At 43.1% G+C, this 20,911-nt stretch overlaps 1 protein-coding gene across 4 annotated transcripts; it reads left to right on the top strand.

The window, feature by feature from the left end:
* Positions 1–797: 797 nt before the first annotated feature.
* Positions 798–11,004, top strand: tbx2b (T-box transcription factor 2b). 4 transcript variants are annotated; one of them, XM_074680374.1, is made up of 8 exons: positions 798–932; positions 1,174–2,003; positions 2,856–3,123; positions 4,769–4,915; positions 6,655–6,731; positions 6,982–7,166; positions 8,031–8,614; positions 9,381–11,004. In XM_074680374.1, exons 2-8 carry the CDS (start codon positions 1,645–1,647, stop codon positions 9,831–9,833), a joined length of 2,073 nt encoding a protein of 690 aa, XP_074536475.1. In that variant the 5' UTR covers positions 798–932; positions 1,174–1,644; the 3' UTR covers positions 9,834–11,004. The 4 variants fall into 4 exon arrangements, with proteins under 4 accessions (XP_074536475.1, XP_074536477.1, XP_074536474.1 ...); XM_074680376.1 differs by having other exon boundaries at positions 2,856–3,125; positions 4,765–4,915; positions 6,997–7,166; XM_074680373.1 differs by having other exon boundaries at positions 2,856–3,125; positions 4,765–4,915.
* The last annotated feature ends 9,907 nt before the right edge of the window (positions 11,005–20,911 follow it).

Genomic DNA, 20,911 nt, shown 5'->3' with positions numbered 1-20,911 from the left:
GGACTTCAGGGTAAATATAAAGAGACAAGAGATTGTTCTTATTGAGGCGACTGGCGCCGCGCGGCTCTTTAACAAACTGAGCCTGAGTTAATCAGGAGCTGGAGCAAAGACTCAGCAGAGCGGAGAGCAGGGAGCCTGGTGGTGGTGGTGGTGGTGGTGGAGGAGGAGGAGGAGGAGGAGGAGGAGGAGGTGAGGGGGCCCCGCGGCTCCCGGAGTCCCGCACTGTCCTTCGGTCTGACAAAATACAACCTGTCGGAGATTACACGCTGCACCCCGGCCTGCCCTCAGCCCGAGACCGAGCACTAAATCATCTCATCGCTGCATGTTTGATGTGGCAGTAAAACGAGACTCTGCAAAAATCACCACAAAGTGCACGAATCAAACTTCTCCCTCTACGCTCATCATTTTAAACCTCATTCCAAAATAAAAGTCCGCCAGAAAGTCTCCAAGAAATGGAACTTTTATTAGTTTTCAAAGAGTTTATATCGAAGTGAGCACTCACCCTGATTTTCTCTCAAAATTCACTCATCATCATTCATCTGGTTTCCTCTTTTTGTCTCCACGCAGCAGCATCTGGGTTTGTCTTTTCCAGCCTCGTCTCTTTATGACGCTGCGGCTGCTGCCCTCCCGTCAGCTCGATCAGGAAAAGGCGCAGAGAAACGTCTCTCTCTCTCTGGGCTGAGGGAGGCTGGAGAGCAGCAAACACAGCCCGGGCTAGTGTGAGGCAAATCCAGGCTAAGCGTCAGAACAGCCGATAACATGGAATCATTACAAGTCTGTTATTAAAGAGAGCGCCGCGCAGAGCAGCAGCTCTTTGACATAAAGCTCTCCGGAATGCAGAGCCGGAGCAGCGAGCCGCGGGTTCACTGTGCTGAGTTGCTCTGAGAGACAGTGCTAAACGTGCAGAAGTGGAGCTGCTCCTCTGTGTTAAGGTGAGTATTAGACAGGGAGGCTGTGGACAGGTTCTCCGGAGGCGACATTGTTTAAAACGCAAGCCGAGAGAGGTGATGCTTCCACCGGCCAACTACTGAGGGCTGACCCGGTGTTTGGCTTGGAAATGGGGGTGGGATTTCCCGATCTTTCCTGTCATTGGTTAATATTTTATTCTGTTGACATGTTTTCTTACTGCTAATGCTTCCGACACCTTCTTGTCCCCCCTCCCTCCTCTCGTAGAGTCTGGCCGGAGCTGTCAGAACCACGCCTATAGGGGCCCACAATTGGTCCAGAAAGCGTAAAATCAGCAATCAAAGGGGCTTGGTTCATTAGTGTTGGGGATGGAGGCAGGAAGGACATGTGAGATAGTCACAGATCTGCAGTGAGCGGGGCCACATCTCTCCAGTCAGTGTGGGATGACTGAAGCAGAGAAACTGTGAGGCACACAGCGCAGCCGGGCTCTGCCTTCACCGCGCCGCTCCAGCGAAGGGATCGGCTGAGGAACCAAAGGAAACGCACATCAGCACAACTCTGGGCTCTTTTCTTCACCCTAGTAACGCGCTGTGTGTGTTTGACACGGCGCCGGACTGCTCTGAAGCGCTTTACACAAACTCAGCTGCTCGCGAAGCGCGGACCTACACCGGCTCCGGGTTTGGGGGAAAATACCACTAATATCTCCATTTTTTCACTTCGCTTTTTGTGGATGCACCGATGAGAGATCCAGTTTTTACAGGGACTGCAATGGCTTATCACCCTTTCCACGCTCACCGGCCGACCGACTTCCCCATGTCCGCCTTTCTGGCGGCCGCGCAGCCTTCCTTCTTCCCGGCGCTCAGCCTGCCTCCCGGGGCGCTCACCAAGCCCATACCGGACCACGGCCTGGCTGGGGCGGCGGAGGCTGGGCTCCACCCGGCCCTCAGTCACCATCAGGCGGCTCATCTCCGCAGCATGAAGAGCCTGGAGCCCGAGGAGGAAGTGGACGACGACCCCAAAGTTACACTGGAAGCCAAGGATCTTTGGGACCAGTTTCATAAACTCGGGACGGAGATGGTTATTACAAAGTCCGGAAGGTAGGAATTAAACACAAACACGAAAATATTTTTATTTTTAATAACAGAAACGTCGCTTTTGAGCATGTATGCGCAGAAAGAGCAGCCACTGCCAAGTTTAGAGCGCATACAAACCGATTTATTCAGCTTCTAAGCGGCAGCTTGCGCGTCAGGCCTGAGCCAACCCGTATTTATTCCCTCCGATTATTCGCTTATTTCACGATCAATAAAATATAAAAAATTAAATACATGTACGGTGATCACTTCACGTCTTTACCTCACATTAAACACTCAGTTATGTTTTTAATAAATAAGGTTGAGCTCCTGCTCTGTGTGAAGACTTAAAGTAGCTTCATTCTCCCGGATAAGTCAAATCAAAGAGCTTCAGATCATTCTGAAATATTCCTGACAGATTTACACACTGATCAAAGAGAATATTTGGAATATTTGAGGGTTAAAATGTGCTCTGAGCCTTTATCAGCTTTTCATCTCCACACTCTGCATTCTGAGGAGGCAGCAGAGCTTCTGGGTTTTATAAACAGGCTGTCACTTCAAAAAGCAGGGACGAGAAGAGCTGTGGTCATAAATATACTGCTCAGCTTTGTAGTGCAGCGTTTGGACAACACACACATACACACATACACGCATCCACAGACAGACACCACACACACACACACATACACACAAACACACCACGTTTTTTTTCCTTGTTGCTTCCGCGTAATTGCGCGAAATATTTCACGATTACGATGTTTTCTCTTGTTTTCTGCGCGTTGCCTTCACGGCCTCTTTTTGTCACGTTCATTCAAGTGTTGCGTGATGGTCTTGCTGTTAAGGTTGACTCCCCGTGTGTTTGTGTGTGTGTGTCTGCAGGAGGATGTTCCCTCCGTTTAAAGTGCGAATAAACGGGCTCGATAAAAAAGCCAAATACATCCTGCTGATGGACATCGTGGCTGCGGACGACTGCCGCTACAAGTTCCACAACTCCCGCTGGATGGTCGCGGGCAAGGCCGACCCGGAGATGCCCAAGAGGATGTACATCCACCCGGACAGCCCGGCCACCGGCGAGCAGTGGATGGCCAAGCCTGTTGCTTTCCATAAACTCAAACTGACCAACAACATCTCAGACAAGCACGGATTTGTGAGTACTGACATGTTTTTTTCTCCTCTTGCTGAGCTGTTTCTCATATTTACACTCTGAGTGAGGTGTTTGCTGCTGGAACGAGACGGGCAGGAGGTTTTGAGGTGTTTTTAAGATGGCATGAATTTTTTATGAAGCATGAGGGGCAAAGTGGGTCGATGTAGCTGTGAAATAATAACAAGAGAGAGTCCAAATAAATAGAAACAGAGCACTCAATTCAAACTTAAATCTCTGCATGGATATTTTACAGAAGAGGGAATAAAATAATGAAACATCAGATCTTTTTGTCCCAAATTAAATAAAACATTAGAACGTAAAATAATTTCAAAAATATGCATCATTGACGTCCAGCGATGAGTCAATTTTCTCTGCTGGATGTTATTACTTCCAAAGCTGTTGACACTTTGTCGCCACTTGACTTCCCACCGCCGCTGACATACTCTGAGCTTATGTTTCCTTGCAGCTCTCCAAATTATCAGCCTGCATTTTCAGCCCCGCGTCCTCAGACTTTATCCAAACCCTGCAGCAGAGGCAGCAGCACTAGCTCAGGGCCTCGACAGGACCACGGCGTCACCTTATATTCTACATTTCAATCCCTGGTGTTGCTTAGAGTTTAAAAATAAATAAATAAATAACGTTACATCTGAGCTGAGTGTGTGCAGAGAGGATTTAGAGGAGTATCATCAAATCGGGCGACAGAGAAATGGCGTAAAATGAGCTTAAAAGACGGAGCAGGGAGACGAGTTTAATGCCCTCCAACCTGTTACCTCTTATCAATTATAAATCACACAGGACAGTAAAGTGTGTTGGTTTTTAAATACTCACTGCTTCTGTGTTAGACAGCATTTAATAAATGCAAACACTCTGCTTGGAGCTGGAATATTTGCATGTTTACGCACAATATTTCTCCTATTTCTAAAAGTGTGTCACGTTTTCTGACTGCTCGATATTTTGCACGAGGACTGAAGTAAAAATAAATCATGGGGGCAAATGTTAAATGTCTGAGTATGTCCATCTGACTGGCAGGCAAAGTGTGCTTCCGACTGGAAACAAATTCAGCATTTACATGTCAGTCTAAATTTGCAATCGGTTACAGGCACGATTGTTTGTTTGTGTGTACACGTCTTATTTACACACACAAGTCCTGCTTGTTTGTCACGTTTAAGATGTTGAGGTGATCTCTTATTTTTACCCAGAATACACGCTGTATTTTCTCAGACTTTCACCTTTAGTTGAAGCGTATTTCTGTGATCTTTGTGGATTTAGTGGAGGCAGAGCGCGGCTCAAGTGTTCGGACGCTCAGGCTGTCAAACTGCAGGCCCTCCGGCTGCAGCAGCCTGTAATGTGTCCAGACTTGGTGGTAAATTAGACATGAATGAAAGATAGAAACTGCATCAAATCACATTTTCTGCTGTGGTTGGGAGTCCTCATGACAACATGTGTGGCCTGGTCAGGTTTTTCCCTTCGCCTCGCGCTAATTACAGACAAGTCTGCTCACACAGTAATTATAACAGCATCAATAACAAAGATGATCCGCGTGCACTCACACTGTCCAGGGTTAATGTGCAGCAAACATCAAAGAGGGTCATGAATGTGTCCTGATATTTACTCCGAAGCTATGTGTTTTTTGCGTGTGTTGGTCCAGACAATCCTCAACTCCATGCACAAGTACCAGCCCAGGTTCCACATAGTCCGGGCCAACGACATCCTCAAGCTCCCCTACAGCACCTTCAGGACCTACGTGTTCCCGGAGACCGAGTTCGTGGCTGTGACAGCGTATCAGAACGACAAGGTGAGTCTCTGCTCACCGCTGCCTCTAATATGGCTGCTATACTTTGCATAATAAATGTCCTACATGCGTCCCCCTGCCCTCCCCACCCCTCCCCCCGCCGACAAACCCTGAAGACTTAATCTGATTTTGTAGGTCGCCTAATTTCCCTGCAGAGGACTCCCATGTCCCACTTGATTTTTGTAATTGCTGTTTTGCCTGGATTCAAGCTTGTAGCTGATATCTCTGACTATAAATTCAAATTCGCAGCCAGAGTTTTTGTGTGGCGGTGTTAGCTGGAATCTGTGCGCTATAAATGCGCAATTACCTCGACCAGAAGTGAATTAATTAGGCGTAAAAATGTGGAATGGGATTTTTTTTGTTGTTCTTTTTCTTTTTTTTTTAAACAATGCATCAATGATATAATAGACTTGTCCTTTTTTAATTGTTATTTTTTCTTTTATCTTAAAATCATTTTTAGATATATTTTTTGAAATTTATTCAAAAGCAGGCGTTAAAACTGATTTTTGATATACATGTGCTAGAATCATTACTGTTTAAATATATCTTTATTATTATTATTTTTACATCATATATGTTTTTACATGCTCAGAATAATGAAACTATCTTTTCTGGTTTCTGGTGTTAAAAATGTTTTTTTAAATCAAAATATGGGTTTGAATTTATTGCTCATTACTGAATTGTTCTTTTAAATATTTGCAAAAAATCCTGCAAATTTTAATTCAGGTTTAATCAATAGTTTAAAAATATCTGACGCAAGTCTCTTTAGGTCTTGCACAGGTGTAATTGCGCGTAAAAGCACAACATTTCAGAATCGATGGTTGGACATGCTTAAAAATATCTAGCATGATTAATTAGCACATGTGCGTGCAACATAAGCTCAGTGGAGAATTGTTGAATGTGTATTTAAAAAAACATCTTACCTGAATAAAGGTTTGTGTTTGTATGAGATCTAAAATATTCCAGATTAGTTTTTTTGCTTAAAGTTCATCAGATCTTGACCAAGGATTTGTTTATGTGTATATCTGATGGCATTAATGTAAGCCCTCTTCGCTGCCTCTTTATCCTCCTCCATGAAGCTAATTGGGGCTTGTGTCCGGCGGGGTCTGACTGATGCTGAGGGGGTTAGGATGAGGAGGGAGGGTGGGTGTGGGGGGTGTCTTGTTGTAAAAGTTTATTGCAGAGAGTCAGCATCGATTAGAGGCCGTTTAGGAGGCTGGTCACCCTGCAGCCACACCGGACAGATGCTGAGAGACACTCTCTCTGCTCAAATGGCAAAACACCCTGAAGCAGCCTGTTCAGGGGCCACTCAGGGGCCTCCTGAAGCACGTGCAAGAGCCACGCAGGCCTGTGCCGTCTTTGTACCCACTTACACTGGAAAGCAGCAGCAGCGATCCAAACCGCGTTATTAATTATTGATATGATCGTCATCTGTTCGAGTATTGCTCCCTCTGTCTCTCTTTTTCTTCTTCTTGGGGGACTGGGGCTTGTGTGGCCCCCATAGAGGAATACTTTGTGGCAGAATGTCCCTCCAGGGGCCAATGAGAATAACGCTCCGTCATTACGTTTTTATTAATAATGCAAATGTGAGGCCTGCAGTGGCTCCTGTCCAACACGCTGGTTTCTCTGTGTTAATCCAAATATGGACCAGGTGTAGAGAGACAAAAAGGCCACACTGCTGCGGATTATAAGCTTTTATTTTTGAAATATTTATTCTTCATTTGTGTGTTTTCTTTTTACAGATTACTCAACTGAAGATTGACAACAACCCTTTCGCCAAAGGATTCAGAGACACGGGGAACGGACGGAGAGAGAAAAGGTATCTATCATTCATAATTCAAGTGTGTGTGTGTGTGTGTGTGTGTGTGTAATAGAGGAAAGATGTGTGTATATATGTGTGTGCACTATATATGTATCCTGCAAGGTCATGGTGTAACAGCCAAACTACCATTATTACTATTTATTATTATTATTATTATTATTATTATTATTATTATTATTATTATTATTATTATTATTATTATTACGATTCCATTTATTGTCATCATCATTATTATTATTATTAATAGCGGTGTTGCTGACAGGAAACAGCTGACCATGCCGTCGCTGCGAATGTATGAGGACCAGTGTAAGGGGGACCGGGAGGGCGCAGACTCGGACGCCTCATCCAGTGAGCCTCCTGCCGGCAGAGACACCGTCCACTCCCCGCTGGGGGCCGGTTCCAGCCCGCTGAGGTTCAGCAGGCCCAGTCGAGGTGAGAAGAATTGTTATTTCCGCCTTCGAAATGCCCAAATATGGTCATTTGTCGATAAAAACTTAATGCTATAAAATTATAATTCAAGTTGAACCAAGATTAAAGTTTGTTTTGGCTTTTAACGACAGATGTGTGTCTGTAGTTTTATGTGCGTTAAAACAGCAACGTGAGTTTAAATAATTTCTAGTTAGAGGTTGTTTTTTTTTTAATTTTATGTTGAAAAATCTGACAGTGAGACTTTCTAGGAGTTTTATGGTACAGTAGTTCTGTGGTGCAGAGATTTACTGCTGTCTCTGTGAACACAGAATCAGCCCCAATTTGGAAGATTTCATTTTCAAACTTTTTTTTCCCATTATTTACAGTTACCAGTTTGTGAAACTTATTTGCATAAAGGAATTTTTGTTCCATAGATTTTCTTTGAATAAATCATTTTAATCTTTTTTTTTTTTTTTTACTATCCTGATTTTAATCAGCTTTAATCCTAAAGCAGATTTTAATGAGCTGGTTATTAATGTGGAATGTGTGTTTGAAAATTCAGAAGCTGTAATTCAGTGAATCATAAATCAGCTTCTGTGTGTTGCTCAAATTATGAAATCACACAGATAAAAGTTCAAAGTTAAGGAAACATAATCATGATGAAATGAGAAGTGGGAAAGACATAAGGTAGATTTTAAGAGGCTCAACAGGCTGTATGTGACCGTGTGTGTGTGTGTGTGTGTGTGTGTGTGTGTGTGTGTGTGTGTGTGTGTGTGTGTGTGTGTGTGTGTGTGTGTGTGTGTGTGTGTGTGTGTGTTTTGGAGATTCATTCCTCTCTCCACACTCCACTCACACCTCTTCTTCCCTACATGGTTCTTGTTTCTGTAGATGACAAAACGTGCACTGACAGCGAGCAGGAGCTGGAGCATCACGACGAGCTCTGCACCGCCTCCAACAGCCCTGGACCTGAACCTGTGTCCCCCTTCAGCTCCAGGTGTGAGGAGCGCATCAGAGACCGCCCAAGCACGGAAAAGAAGGACGACTCCATTTTCAGTATAAGGAACCTGGAGAAGGACAAAGTGGACAGCCGGAGCAGGAAGGACCCCTCAGACATGTTGACAAAGGACTCAGATGCCGGGGGAATCAGTGCCAGTAAGGACACCTTCTCCCCTCTCATGGTCCAGACCGAGAGCCCCTCGCACTTCAGCCCAGGCCACTTACAAAGCCTGGCTCTGTCCGGCCTGCACAGTCAGCAGTTCTTTAACCCTCTGAGCACCGGATCGCCCCTGTTGTTTCACCCGGGCCAGTTCGCCATGGCCCCTGGAGCCTTTTCTGCCATGGGCATGGGCCATCTTTTGGCCTCTGTATCTGGAGCAGGTGCTTTGGAAAATGGCAGCCTCTCGGCCCAGGGCACAGGAGGAAGCCCCAGCCCCTTCCCCTTCCATCTGTCCCAGCACATGCTCGCCTCTCAGGTAAGAGAGCAGCCAATCAGAGCTCGATTCACTTTGTCTGAACACCTGTAGCACAGAGCTGACGTCAGCAGGAGCAGAAAGAGGAGAGTGTAGGAGGATTAGGTGACCAGAAAACTCACTGTGCACCAATCAGAGGTACACTGTGAAAAATTAAAAGAACAAACACCAGCTCAGAGCTTTCACCACCAAAAAAAACCCTGAAGCATAAAGTGTAAGGTTCATCTGAGCCGGGGTCATCTCTCTGAAAACTGAGACAAAACTGAGCTCATGGAGGTCAACTGTAAAAAGAGTCCCAAGACTTTTAGGTTGTTTAACAGCAGAGAAAAGAGGATCAAGAACAGATTTACTCATGTTTTCTGTATGCAAACAGAGAATAGTCCAGCGGAAGTGTTTGCATTAAATAATGAGAATTTCTGAGTAAATTTAATTTTACTGTTCAAGATGCACTTAGCAAATGTTAGATTCTGTGAAGTAAGCTGTTTTCTGCATGAGCTAAGATTGGTGCATGCTTCTGGGTTACCCTTTATTAAGACAACCTTACTTTTATTTTCAGACAGCATTTATGTGATTTCCGCCATTTAATGTTTTTTTTTAACCTTTTTAAAATGTAAAATGATTTTGCTCAGAATAATGTGTTATTTGAACATCAGATTTATCTTGTTCATCCTTGAATTCTTTTTTTAAATCCCTTTAAGAAACTGCCTTTTCTGTGTACTGAAGAGGGATGTGACTGTTATGACTCAAACTCTGTCTTCACCTCTTCCAGGGCATCCCCATGCCTCCTTTTGGTGGTCTCTTCCCGTACCCATACACCTACATGGCGGCAGCTGCAGCAGCGGCCTCAGCCTCGGCACTCCCGGCCACCAGCACCTCCAGCCCGCTCTCCAGGAACCCGTTCCTGACCTCGTCCCGGCCTCGGCTTCGCTTCAACCCGTACCAGCTCCCGGTGTCGCTGCAGCAGAGCTCCAGCCTGCTGTCCACTGGTCTGCAGGGCAGCCTCAACCCCAGCTCTGAATCCTCCAAACCTGGCAGCAGGGAGACCAGCCCGGCTCCAGAGCACCTCAGCAGTAACCATAAGAATGGAGGGTCATCTGGGAGGACCACATCCCCCAAAACCTCCATGAAGGACTCAGTGAATGAGCTGCAGAGCATCCAGAGACTGGTGAGCGGTCTGGAGGGTCAGAGGGAGCCATCTCCCAGCTCAGACTCTCCAAAGTGATGAACACTGAGATTGGGATGAAGACTAACAGAGGACTAAGAGTGCAAACGTCCTGTACAGCACATTATGGAGACTGGGATGAGAGTGAGGCCGATATGGGTCAGTGAAGGCCGATACCTGGTAAATTTGGAACAAAGCTGCAGAAAAACAGAACTTGAGTCCAGACTGTTTAATCTATGATTGAGGAGTGAGGATGAAAACCCTCACAGACGTCTTTTGACCTTCATCTGACACCAAAACTTGTCCTTGGGTCCCGTTTTTTTAGGGTTAGCAGTTCTTGAAGCCAGGCGTACCTTGATAGAAACTCTGGGACACATTTCTACATTAATAAATAAAAGAAAAATACACAAGCATAACATTTAATTAACGATATTTAAAAATTAAAAAATATTTTAGAAAAAGTGACCACTTCATTTCATGGACTTGATGTAAAGGGTTCCACTAGAAAAACAGTATCAGTGAGATCTGATGATATCACAGGTGGAGCACACAGGCCAGTATCGGCCCCAGATATCGGTCTAACCTGCCTGCAGCTGCGCGGACTGACGGTGCGCAGCAGCAGAAAGTGTGTTAAGAGTGTGTTTGACTTGAAGCAGCCTGCTTACGACCTGAACACGAGCCTCATCGCGTCTGAAGCTGCATCCAAAAACTTTTCTGTTTGCTCCCAGGCCTGACTCTGTCACTGAGGCGCGGAGCTGAAGAGCAACAGAACCGCTTCTTATCATTTCATGCCAGAAAAAATGTTTCTGAACTATTTATGTAATTAAAGATAAAAACAATTCTGTAAATAAAGCTAAGATCCAAGAATATGCAATTGGTATTAATTTATTCAAGGCTGTATATTAGCGTGTATATATTTGGATTTTTCCTTTCCCCTCCCCGTTCCTCCTCTCCCCTCTCTCCTGATTTTACATGATCATAAACTGTAAATGAAAAGCTATTTAGCGCTTGTTGGTTTGACAAACTGTGTATGAAGCATCGCTGATTTTTAGAAGACGTGTGTGCCATGTTTTAGTCTGCATCCACCGACAAACACAGAGGATCAGAGGGAGGAGGAGCTCCACATTCATAAAAACACACCTCAGGTTATTTCACTCCAGACAGGAGACAGTCAAAGCAATTCCTCCTCAGCGGGCGCGTCCTTCATATCTATTCATAAATATATTTAAAGATGATGAAAGTATCTTGTTTATGCTGGTTGTCTTTTTTTTTTTCAGTTTTTTTTTTCCTTTTTTTTTTGATTGTCTCACAATTTCAATAAAAAATCGTTGTGCTGAAATCCTGCAGATAATTGGTGATTATTCCTGTTTATAATTACAAAACTCAATCTATGCTTCCATGTAATTATAGCATATGTTTGAAGAAAAGAGCTGTAAAAAACTGAGTGTTTTTAAAGAACTCATCCATGTTTTAAGACGCACTATTTACGCACACATATGGCTGGAGCGCCCTCTGTCGGTTGATTGTTCTACAAGAAAAGGATGCGTCTGCATGCTTTATGTTAAATTTTATTAACAATGTTATGGTTCTAACTTTAACATTATTATCATAAACACAGAATTAGTAATTTTTTAACTTTTAATTGATCAGAACATCATTTTGATTAATTGTCTTCCACAGTTTCCGCCTCTTTTTTTTTTTTTTTTTTTTAAATTTCGTCTCACTTAATTAATCTCATTCGCAGTCTTTCTGTGAGAGCAGCACCAGCAGTGTATTAACTGTATTTTATTTACGTTACATCAGCTCTGTGTCCTGCCGCCCGTCTCTATTCAGGGCAGCTCTTCAGTCACCGTCAATCAGCATTTCCTCCACTATTGTGTCCCAACTTGTATTTTTAGAAAGAGTCGAGTAATGTAAGTATTTATAGGAAGAGCTTTCTCTGCTCCCCACACACACATCCTCTGTAGACTCTTGTTTATCTCAGCTGACAGGTTATGATCCTGGATATTAAAGCCCTGTTTCACCCGCACATGAAAGCGCAGATATTATCGCCTTTTTGCAGCAAATGTGCAGAATTTGAGTGTTTTCCTCTTGTATTTGGACTGAAGCGTTGTGTGCATATTGTTTCTGTACATTCCTGGTGTGTAATGCATTTATCTGTGGTGCGTGTGTGTGCATGCACTCTGCACAGTGTGTGTCTGTGTGTGAATGTGTGTCTCGGTTTAAAGGGTTAAGCAGGGGGAGTTTAGGGCAGCAGACAGCCTTTTGTCCGGGACCCGGCGCCTGTCGCCTGCCTGCCGGCCACAGCCTCCACACCGCCCTGCTTCCTAATTAGAGAGCCCCCCTCTCCTCTCTCTGCTCTCCCTGCTCTCCTCCTCCCCCTGTTCTTCTTCATTTTCTTTTCTTTCTGCAGCGATAATCACAAAACTCTCATTCTATTACGGGGGCCATTGTTGCCCCTCTGTTATCTTCAATTAACAGAGAGAGCGGCTCGACCTCGCACTCAGGGAGAAAAAAGTATTTGTCTAAATCAATCAGTCAATGAGTGATCAATAGGCTCCTGTGGAGGCCCCGTGGATCATAACTAATGACTGGTGACGGCGTGGGGTAAAAAGGCCAAGATTATTCACAACTTTGTTAAATGATCAGTGCAGGCCTGTGTTGTTCCTGAAGCTTCAGGCCAACAGGAGAAGTTACAGACCAACTGCAGCTTTTCCTGTTTTTTTTACTGAGAACCTAAACACAGCACAGAGAGCTGACAGCTTTTTATCTCTTTATCTGCAGGAGATAATTCAGACAGAGAGCCCCACATTACACACACACAAACACACCAACACACTCTGCTGTCCTGCAGTTTTATATTTCTTGTCCTATTATTCCTTTATTAATTAATATGATAATAAATCCATTAGGTGTAGGATATGCTCTCTGTTTTACTCTCTCAGCCTCAAATTGTTGACAGATTTATAATTAGAAAAGAAAAATTAAAAAGTAAAATAACTCAACTTTATACTTCTAGTGTGTAAATTTGATGTGATGTAAAAAAATAAATGATTACCTTAGTAAACTTTTCTAAACCCCTTAAACACAAATTAAGTTAATGTACATTTTTTACTCTGCGTGGATATTAAAGTGGTGCAAAAAGTAAAATTAGTTCAAATGAAAGAAATAATAAAGGATAAAATATACATCTGTAAAATCAGCCTGCAATGATTCATGTACTTAAATGAATTATATTAACAAACAAATATCATTCCAAAATGTATTTGATTCCAAAATGAGCATTTTGGTATTTTAAAACTGTTTCCTGCAGGTCAAAACACATTTTAGAAAATACATATACATTAAAAACACTAATTAACTTGAGTAGTTTTTGCACCACTGACTAATAAATCATCTTTAAACAATTAAAATGTCTTTTTACACCCCAAGAGTGTTCCAAAAATCCAGTTTTGTTTTTGTAGAGATTAAAGAAACGCATAAAAACAATCTTAAGTGTGACCCTGACAGCATTTTCTATGCTTTCTTCACTGTTCTGCTCACTCAGACCTGTTGAGTTACTGTTCAGTTTCCTCATGAGTCCATCATGGAGGAGTGAAAAGGGTACCAGGCTCTCAGAAACCTCCTCCTGATCTCTGCAGACACTGACTGATCTAATCTCTGAGGCCTGACTCTGAGCTGTGACGCAGCCAGGAGCTCATACTTTAGAAAAAGAGAACACCAACACAGAATTTCATATTTTCTTAACATGCAAAGCACATCTGTGGACAGAGAGTTTCAGATTTGTCTGATTTTATCAGAAAATAAAATTGTATTTATTTCTCCGAAGCAGCAGCAAACTGTCAGCTTGCTCTGTGTTTGTGAATGAAAGGTGAGTATCAGAGCTGAATGTCGGTCTGAGCTGGGAAACAAGCCCAGAAACCTGTGAGCCGTCTACAGACTGATACAGACTGAGTATTGTTGGGCTTCATCTCTCTGTGTCTCTCCCTATTGGCTGCCAGGCTCAGGTGCAGCCTTCACACTGGCCCAAAGTGGAGCAGGAGGGGGCCAATCAGGAGCCAGAGGGGAGGAGGAGGAGGAGGAGACACACAGGGGTTCAACCTTACACACACACACACACACACACACACACACACACACACACACACACACACACACACACACACACACACACACACACACATGTAGAAAACACAAACACAAAGTAAGTTGTTATTAATCTTTAAGTGAAATGTCTTCAAAATATAAAATGCTGATTTTTCTCAGTATTGATTTCACTTTTTTAATAAAGACAAATTAGGAACAACTCCACACACACACACATTTGACACACATGCATATAGATGCAGAGCTGCAGAGCTGCGGGGTTAAAATAGAAATAGATAAAGATCAATAACGAACTAACTCTCCTTAAGTGTGAATTATAAGATCATTTTCCTGTGTCCCACAGATTTTCTGACACAGGCAACAAGTCCTGACTGAGTCTCTGAGGGTGTGTTTGTGTGAGTGTGTTGGTGTTTTGGACTCACAGGACCCCAGCGTGCAGGCCTGTCGCCCCCTCCTGGACAGCAGGGAAGTCCTTCACTCTAAGAGAGGAGAGGACAGAGGATCAGAGCACTGCTGGAGTGTGAATCACTCTACAGATCTGTGAGAAATAATCTATTTTACAAGATTTGATTCAAAGATCAGCCACTTCTCCAGCTTGTGTGGAGTCTATGCTGTTTCTCCTCATGCAGACACAAGGTTAGTTCCTCGTACATTAAAAATAAGATCAACAAAGCTTTGATTGAAAGTAAAATGACCCATGTTGCCTGACTCTGAGACAGAGAAGCAGTCAGTTTAGTTTTTGCACCATCACAGCTGCTATTCCTGCAAAAAAAGAAGTTCAGAATCTTCTCTATTGATGCCTTGACTTGGAAAAGCCCTTTAAGTGACTCGAACTACTGCCGCCCTGCAGATCACCAGGATCTCTTCTTAGTTTATGAATAAAATCATCAATGTTTCAGCACCTTTGATTGCTGATGACCAGAGTCTGCACGCTAATTACATGTCTCTATGGTACACAGAGTAAAAGCTCAAATCTGAGTGTGATGAAGTAAAACTTAGTGTAAAAGTAAGTCAGAATATCTCTTTATACTATTTATGGACCACCCACCTGACAGGTCCGGATGTAATCACCATATTACTTGCAAAAAAAAAAAAAAAAAAAAAAGACGGGAAAAAACATCAACCAATGCAACATTTTCATGATGTTTTTATATGAGATGTAGAACAGGAGACGTACAACCACTTCAGTCTTTTTTTTATTATTTTATGTCTAAAAAAGCTTTATACCTGTCAGGTCAGTGTGGCTTTAATAAAGTATGAAAAGATATTTTGACTTGAAATTACTCAAAAACACTTCCAGATGATTTGAGCACAGTATTTAATTCTTTTCTGCAAAAGAGAATTTTTATCTATGCAATCTAAAACTGGTCTACCTCAATTTTAAAACTTCATGTTCATGTTAGCAGCTCATTCTTGAAAAGACTGCACTTTTCTCATACAACATTTTCTCTTTTTAAATATGATCCATGTTTTATTTTCTCTGAAGATTCTGTATCTTTGTGTTTCTGGATTGATAACTGAGGCAAACCAAGATTCTGAAACCAGCTCTGGAAAGCAGCCACTAGGTGGCACACTTACTTACTTCTCAGGTATACTCAGTTACTGTAACAGTCTCCACAGATCTCTGCAAAATCAAAAAATCTGAGGTCCTAACACTAGCCCCCTATCAGTCAGAGAGCAGATTTTAAAATACTGCAGCTGTTTACAGATTTTTATGGCTGTGACCAAATATCTATTAGCATTAATATATATCACATCTTCCCTTTGATTTTTTTAATCCAAGATTACAAATGTCCTCTTGTTTCTTCTGTGTTAGGCTGTTTAAATCACCTTGTACGCAAAAATCTGCATCAGACACAAACTTCTTACCTCATCCAATGTCATCGTCAGATCCTGTATTTCACACACAACATGAGCGCTCTGACAGAGAATGTAACGGTACTGTAGGTGTTAGTCTTGATCCATGCATGGAGTTATGTTGAGTGAATATCTGCAGCCTGTGAAACAGAAAACAGGCATTAAGGTTAGATTGATGCATCAAAGTCATTTTGACTCAGCCCCCTGTTGGACTAAGGTCAGATCCTCCTGCAGGTCCTGGTTCATAAGTCTGAGTTGGCCCTCACCATTGTAAAGCATTTTCTGACCTGATGTTAGTCACTGTCTGGGTGCTTGGGCTAAAACTAATGAATATTTTTGATGTCGACTAAACCTTCTTTATTTAGTTAACCCGATTAGTCGATTAAAGGGGCTGTGAAGAGTTTAAAAGTGATCTTGAAAAAGTCTCCCCTCTCAATAAATGCCTGAGCATAATCCAGATTTTAAAATGAGATTATCAGGTTATTTACAGGTTATTCTAAATTGCTAGACCTTACACTGACGACATTTAGTACTGAGAAGAGACAAAAAAAATTGAGAATCTATCAATGAAATGAAGAGTGAGGTTATGTTAGCTCTGCTTGGTAGATGACTGTCAGGACGTTGCTAACCAGGATTCATTAATGTTACACATGGCAGACACGTCCAAGAGCTCTGGGCTGACAGCTGTGCTAAATATAAACGGTTACTAAACTACTTACAAACTGACAGTGTTTACTTTTCGTCATGTTAACCTACAGATACTTCAGTGCACTGGGCTGCCGATAGCGCTACATGTAGACAACCACTACAACGTATGCTCGATGTCACGTTTCAAACCATAGCGCTACGTAACTGTACTGATGAATACCTTATCACGGCGCATTGTATTCAGTAAAAAAGAGAATGCGTTTCAATCTGATCTCCATTTAATTCCAAAACAAACACACACCTCGCTAAAAGTAATTTACGACAGTGTGCAGAGACTCCGGACCAGAAGGTGGCGAGAGAGTGCAATCATAGTTGGCCTTATTTTATGATATCAGGAACAGACAGGTGACGTTGCAGAGACTATATCCATGTTTCATACAGTCTATGGTTTGTATCACGTCTGATTAATTCAGGATGACTCTTCAGTCTTGTACAGTCCACCTATCACCACATGGGTAAAACACGGACAGAGATGTTTCAGAGTCGTTTCCAGCGGGCTAAGATGTCCTTAAGTGATAACCATCCCCTCAAAACACAGCTCTCTGTCTTTGTTCCTGAAGCAGCAGCAGCATCAGTCAAACTCCAGCCTGAGTGCTCTGCTGTCTACAGAGTCGCTCAGTTTATCTAACAGGCCGGGTGTGTTTTACATGTGTCTGAGCGCAGACGGGTGTCAGGCGGGGGGGTTTGTATGTTTTTAGAAGAGCTGGTGGTTTAGTCTCTGTCTTTTCTGGGCCCTGTCGTCTGTTCATCATGACAGAGCCCGTTAGTCTCTCTAATCAGTTCATCTGTGTGTGTGTGTGTGTGTGTGTGTGTGTGTGTGTGTGTTTTGAGTTCAGGCCTCTTAGTGCCATCACAGAGAATCATCTCTGCGGGGTCACATCCCACACAGCTCCTCTTTAAACAAGCACTGAGAGATGATCAAAAGCCCACTTTCACCCTGACCTGCTGCAGCAGACTCACGCTTTGTGATCTGAGCTTGTTTGTTTGATCTCAGACGGTGAAAAGCGTCTGTTTCCACACCCGCTCCTGCAGTTTCCTTCAGCCGTAATGAGTGACGAGATGGAGATCCTCAGCTTCACCCTCTCTGGCCCCTTCATTAGCCGCTTTGCTCTGTTTGGCTCTGCTCTGATTTACAGCTTTCACATTCGACATCTTTCAGTTTGTAATTTGTCTCTGGAGGTCAGAGGAGGATGAACAACACATACACTCTGTACATCAAGCTTGTACATGTTGAATTTATTCCAAACTGTGCTGTAACATCTCCTCCAGAACAAGCAGGGTGCGTGCAAACAGGCAGATAGGCAGCAGGGCTAAAATGCTAACCTATGTAGCATGGGGGCTGGAGATTACAAAGTGCTAGCTTTGTGCTCAGCTCTGTTGTGGCTCCTCTCCTCCGTGGGAACAAGAAACTCTACAGAAACTCTTTATTTGAGATGACCACTGACAAGTCACTCACACCCAATAAAAACAGATAACATGGAGAGGACAGGGACAAAAAGTAGTCCCTAAAAATCCCTGACGTCAATTTAATGACCTGAATTAAACAATGAGAAAAAGACTTCAGACGAGTTTTTCAGATATTTTATCAGACTATTTTATGAGTTTGTCACAGACGAAGGTTCTCTGCTGTTTCACATCCAACTCAGAGATGTGATGGTGACAAGGTCCAACGACAGGGGGAGTGTTGGAGACAGCAGAATCTGGACTCCTCAGACCAGGGGCCAGAATCAGAGATGTGGAAGCTGCTAAAGATACACACCTGATCAAAATTTGAAGACCAGTCGAGAAAAATCCAAAAATATACACTTTGCACTGTTGGATCTGAAAGGGGCTCTGATGACTTTCTGAGTGATTTTCTGAGTGATTTTCTGAGTCTCTCATCTAGATATATGCCTGATCGTAATCCAAACTTTAAAATGAGATTATCAGCACCAATATTACAGTTTATTTCAAAAGGCTACTTCATAACTTCCCAATCAGGTTGAGCAGGACTGGATTGATTAATGGCATGTCTTAGTCTCTATGACAACACCACGCCAGCAAACAAACTTCAAAAGCCAGAAGAGAGATCTGCGCTTTTCTCTGCTGAAAGCGTCACAGGAGCCTACCTGTCAGACAGAAAAAGGACTGAAGAGCAGACAAAAGATAAACGGGAGAGTGATGGTGCACAGGGGCTAACACAGGGGCTAAACTGTTTGTGATAATGTCTGTTCCAACCCACAGTCAGCAGTTATTCTGCAGTGGTCTGTTCAAAATTGAGAGTCTATCAATAAAATGAAGAGTGAGGTTACGTTAGCTCTGCTTGGTAGATGACTGGCAGGACATAACCAGGATTTAATAACATTACACATTACGGACATGTCTTACAGCACCGGGCTGTCAGCTGCACTAAATATGAACAGCTACTAAACTACTGTACTAACTGACAGTGTTTACTTGTTGTCACGATAGCCTATAGATACATCAGAGCAACAGGCTGCCGATAGCGCTACATGAAGGCGGCTGCTACAAAGTTAGGTTGATGTCACTTTTTTTTTTGTCACTGTAGCACCACTTAACTGTACTGTTTGATATCTTCCCTCAGTGCACTGTATCCAGTAAAAAGTTGTCTTGAACAAAGAAAATTTGTTTCACTCTAAACTCCATTTAATTCCAAACAAACACACGCCTAGCTAAAAGTATTTAACAACAGTGTGGGGAGACTCCGGGCCAGAAGGTGGCGAGGGAGTGAAATTAAGACATAGCATCTTTAAAAAGGTTCTAAGTAAAGTTTCAAAATGCAAAAATAAGAAATGAGAGTGTGCCAAAAAAATTCAGAAAATAACATATTGCAAACAACAATTAAAGGGAAATAGGCTGCTCAAAAGTTTAAGACCACAGCTAAAAAATCTAAAAACTACTAAAATAGAAATGAAAGTTTGAAAAGAGGGCTCAGTAATGAGGAGCTCTACAGTTCTTGCTGATCACTTAAAAAATCTGTTCCATGCTTGATCCAAGTGTTTCCAGGAGGCTAGTGGAAAGGATGCTCCAGGTGGTAAAGATGGCGTCATGGAGTATCATCCATTGTCTGAGACTGACGTCCATTTTTGTAAACTTCCCTCTCCATCCCTCCCCAAATGTTCTCAATGTGATGTAAATTGGGGAAACACACAGGATGGTCACATCTTTAATGGGATTTCCTTGTCATGCCACTAATGTTGGAAGCCATCAGAACCGTCAAGGTTGAATTTTTTCCTCATCAGAGAACAGAACTTTCTTCCACCTATTTGTGTCCAATGTTTGGTGCTCTCTTCAAGTTCAAACATACAATTTTGTGGAACTGAAAGAGACAAGGCCTTTAAAGTTTTGCTTTTAAAGCTCTTCTCTCACAAATGTTGTCTGATGGTTATTGAGCTGCAGTTAGCACCAGTAGAAGCCTTTATTTGGGTTGAGTATTTTCCTGAGTCCCACTGAGGATTTAACACATAAACTGTGTGTATATCTGTTATCAGACAATTGAAGGGAATCCAGAGCTCACATCATGACTTCTGTGATGTTGAATTAGTTCGTCTACTTACCTTTTGTAAATTCACAGTAATAGATCAGAGTTTATGAAGTTTAGATGCATTGAAGTAAACAATTTAAGGCTACTGCATATCAGCACCTGACCTAAGCACTCTGTATCTATCATCCTGAAAAAAGCACTACCAATTTCTGCGTGAGGAAGCGCCAGAGTCAACACAACATGACACTCCCACAGTGCCTTAAAGTATGAACACTAAAGCTTTATTCTCATGGGACACTCCTGTAGACGTCATGGACACCCCGTACAAGTTTCAGAGCCCTCAGGATACATTTTGTGGAGTTACAGCCCATTTGGTGGGAGGCTAAAAACAGGCCTTACTGCCCCCGAAAAACAGCCCGCAAAAAACTGCGTTTTTCCCAAAATTGGACCAGTAACCCGGTTCTAAGAAAACCCACTGGGGACCCTTCTAGAGACCTGATGGACGCACCCCAGTAGTTTCTAGGCCCTCTGGCTTCATTTTGTGGAGTTGCAGCCCATTTGGTGGGAGGCTAAAAACAGGCCTAATTGCTCTTGAAAATTGGCCCGCAAAAACTGCGTTTTTCCCAAAATTGGACACGTAACCAGGTTCTTAGAAAACCCACTGGGGACACTCCCAGGGTCCTCATGGACGCACCCTAGAAGTTTCAAGGCCCTCTGGCTTCTTTTTGTGGAGTTACAGCCCATTTGGTGGGAGGCTAAAAACAGGCCTTACTGCCCCCGAAAAACAGCCCGCAAAAACTGCGTTTTTCCCAAAATTGGACCAGTAACCCGGTTCTGAGAAAACCCACTGGGGACGCTTCTAGAGACCTCATGGACGCACCCTAGAAGTTTCTGAGCCCTTGGGCTACGTTTTGTGGAGTTACAGCCCATTTGGTGGGAGGCCAAAAACAGGCCTAATTTCCCCCGAAAAGCAGCCCGCAAA

The sequence above is a fragment of the Halichoeres trimaculatus genome, unplaced genomic scaffold (genome assembly GCF_033239565.1).
Source record: "Halichoeres trimaculatus isolate MK-OKI-2021-1 unplaced genomic scaffold, fHalTri1.1 fHalTri1_scaffold_9, whole genome shotgun sequence".
NCBI lineage: Eukaryota > Metazoa > Chordata > Actinopteri > Labriformes > Labridae > Halichoeres > Halichoeres trimaculatus.
The sequence above is the reverse complement of the archived record's forward strand: the minus strand, read 5'-3'. Positions and strand labels throughout refer to the sequence as shown.

Coding starts and splice junctions, on each gene's coding strand:
- tbx2b (XM_074680373.1), top strand. CDS start 1,645: ATGAGAGATCCAGTTTTTACAGGGACTGCAATGGCTTATCACCCTTTC. Junction 6,732..6,981: donor AACGGACGGAGAGAGAAAAG/GTATCTATCATT, acceptor TATTATTAATAG/CGGTGTTGCTGACAGGAAAC. Junction 8,615..9,380: donor AGCACATGCTCGCCTCTCAG/GTAAGAGAGCAG, acceptor CACCTCTTCCAG/GGCATCCCCATGCCTCCTTT.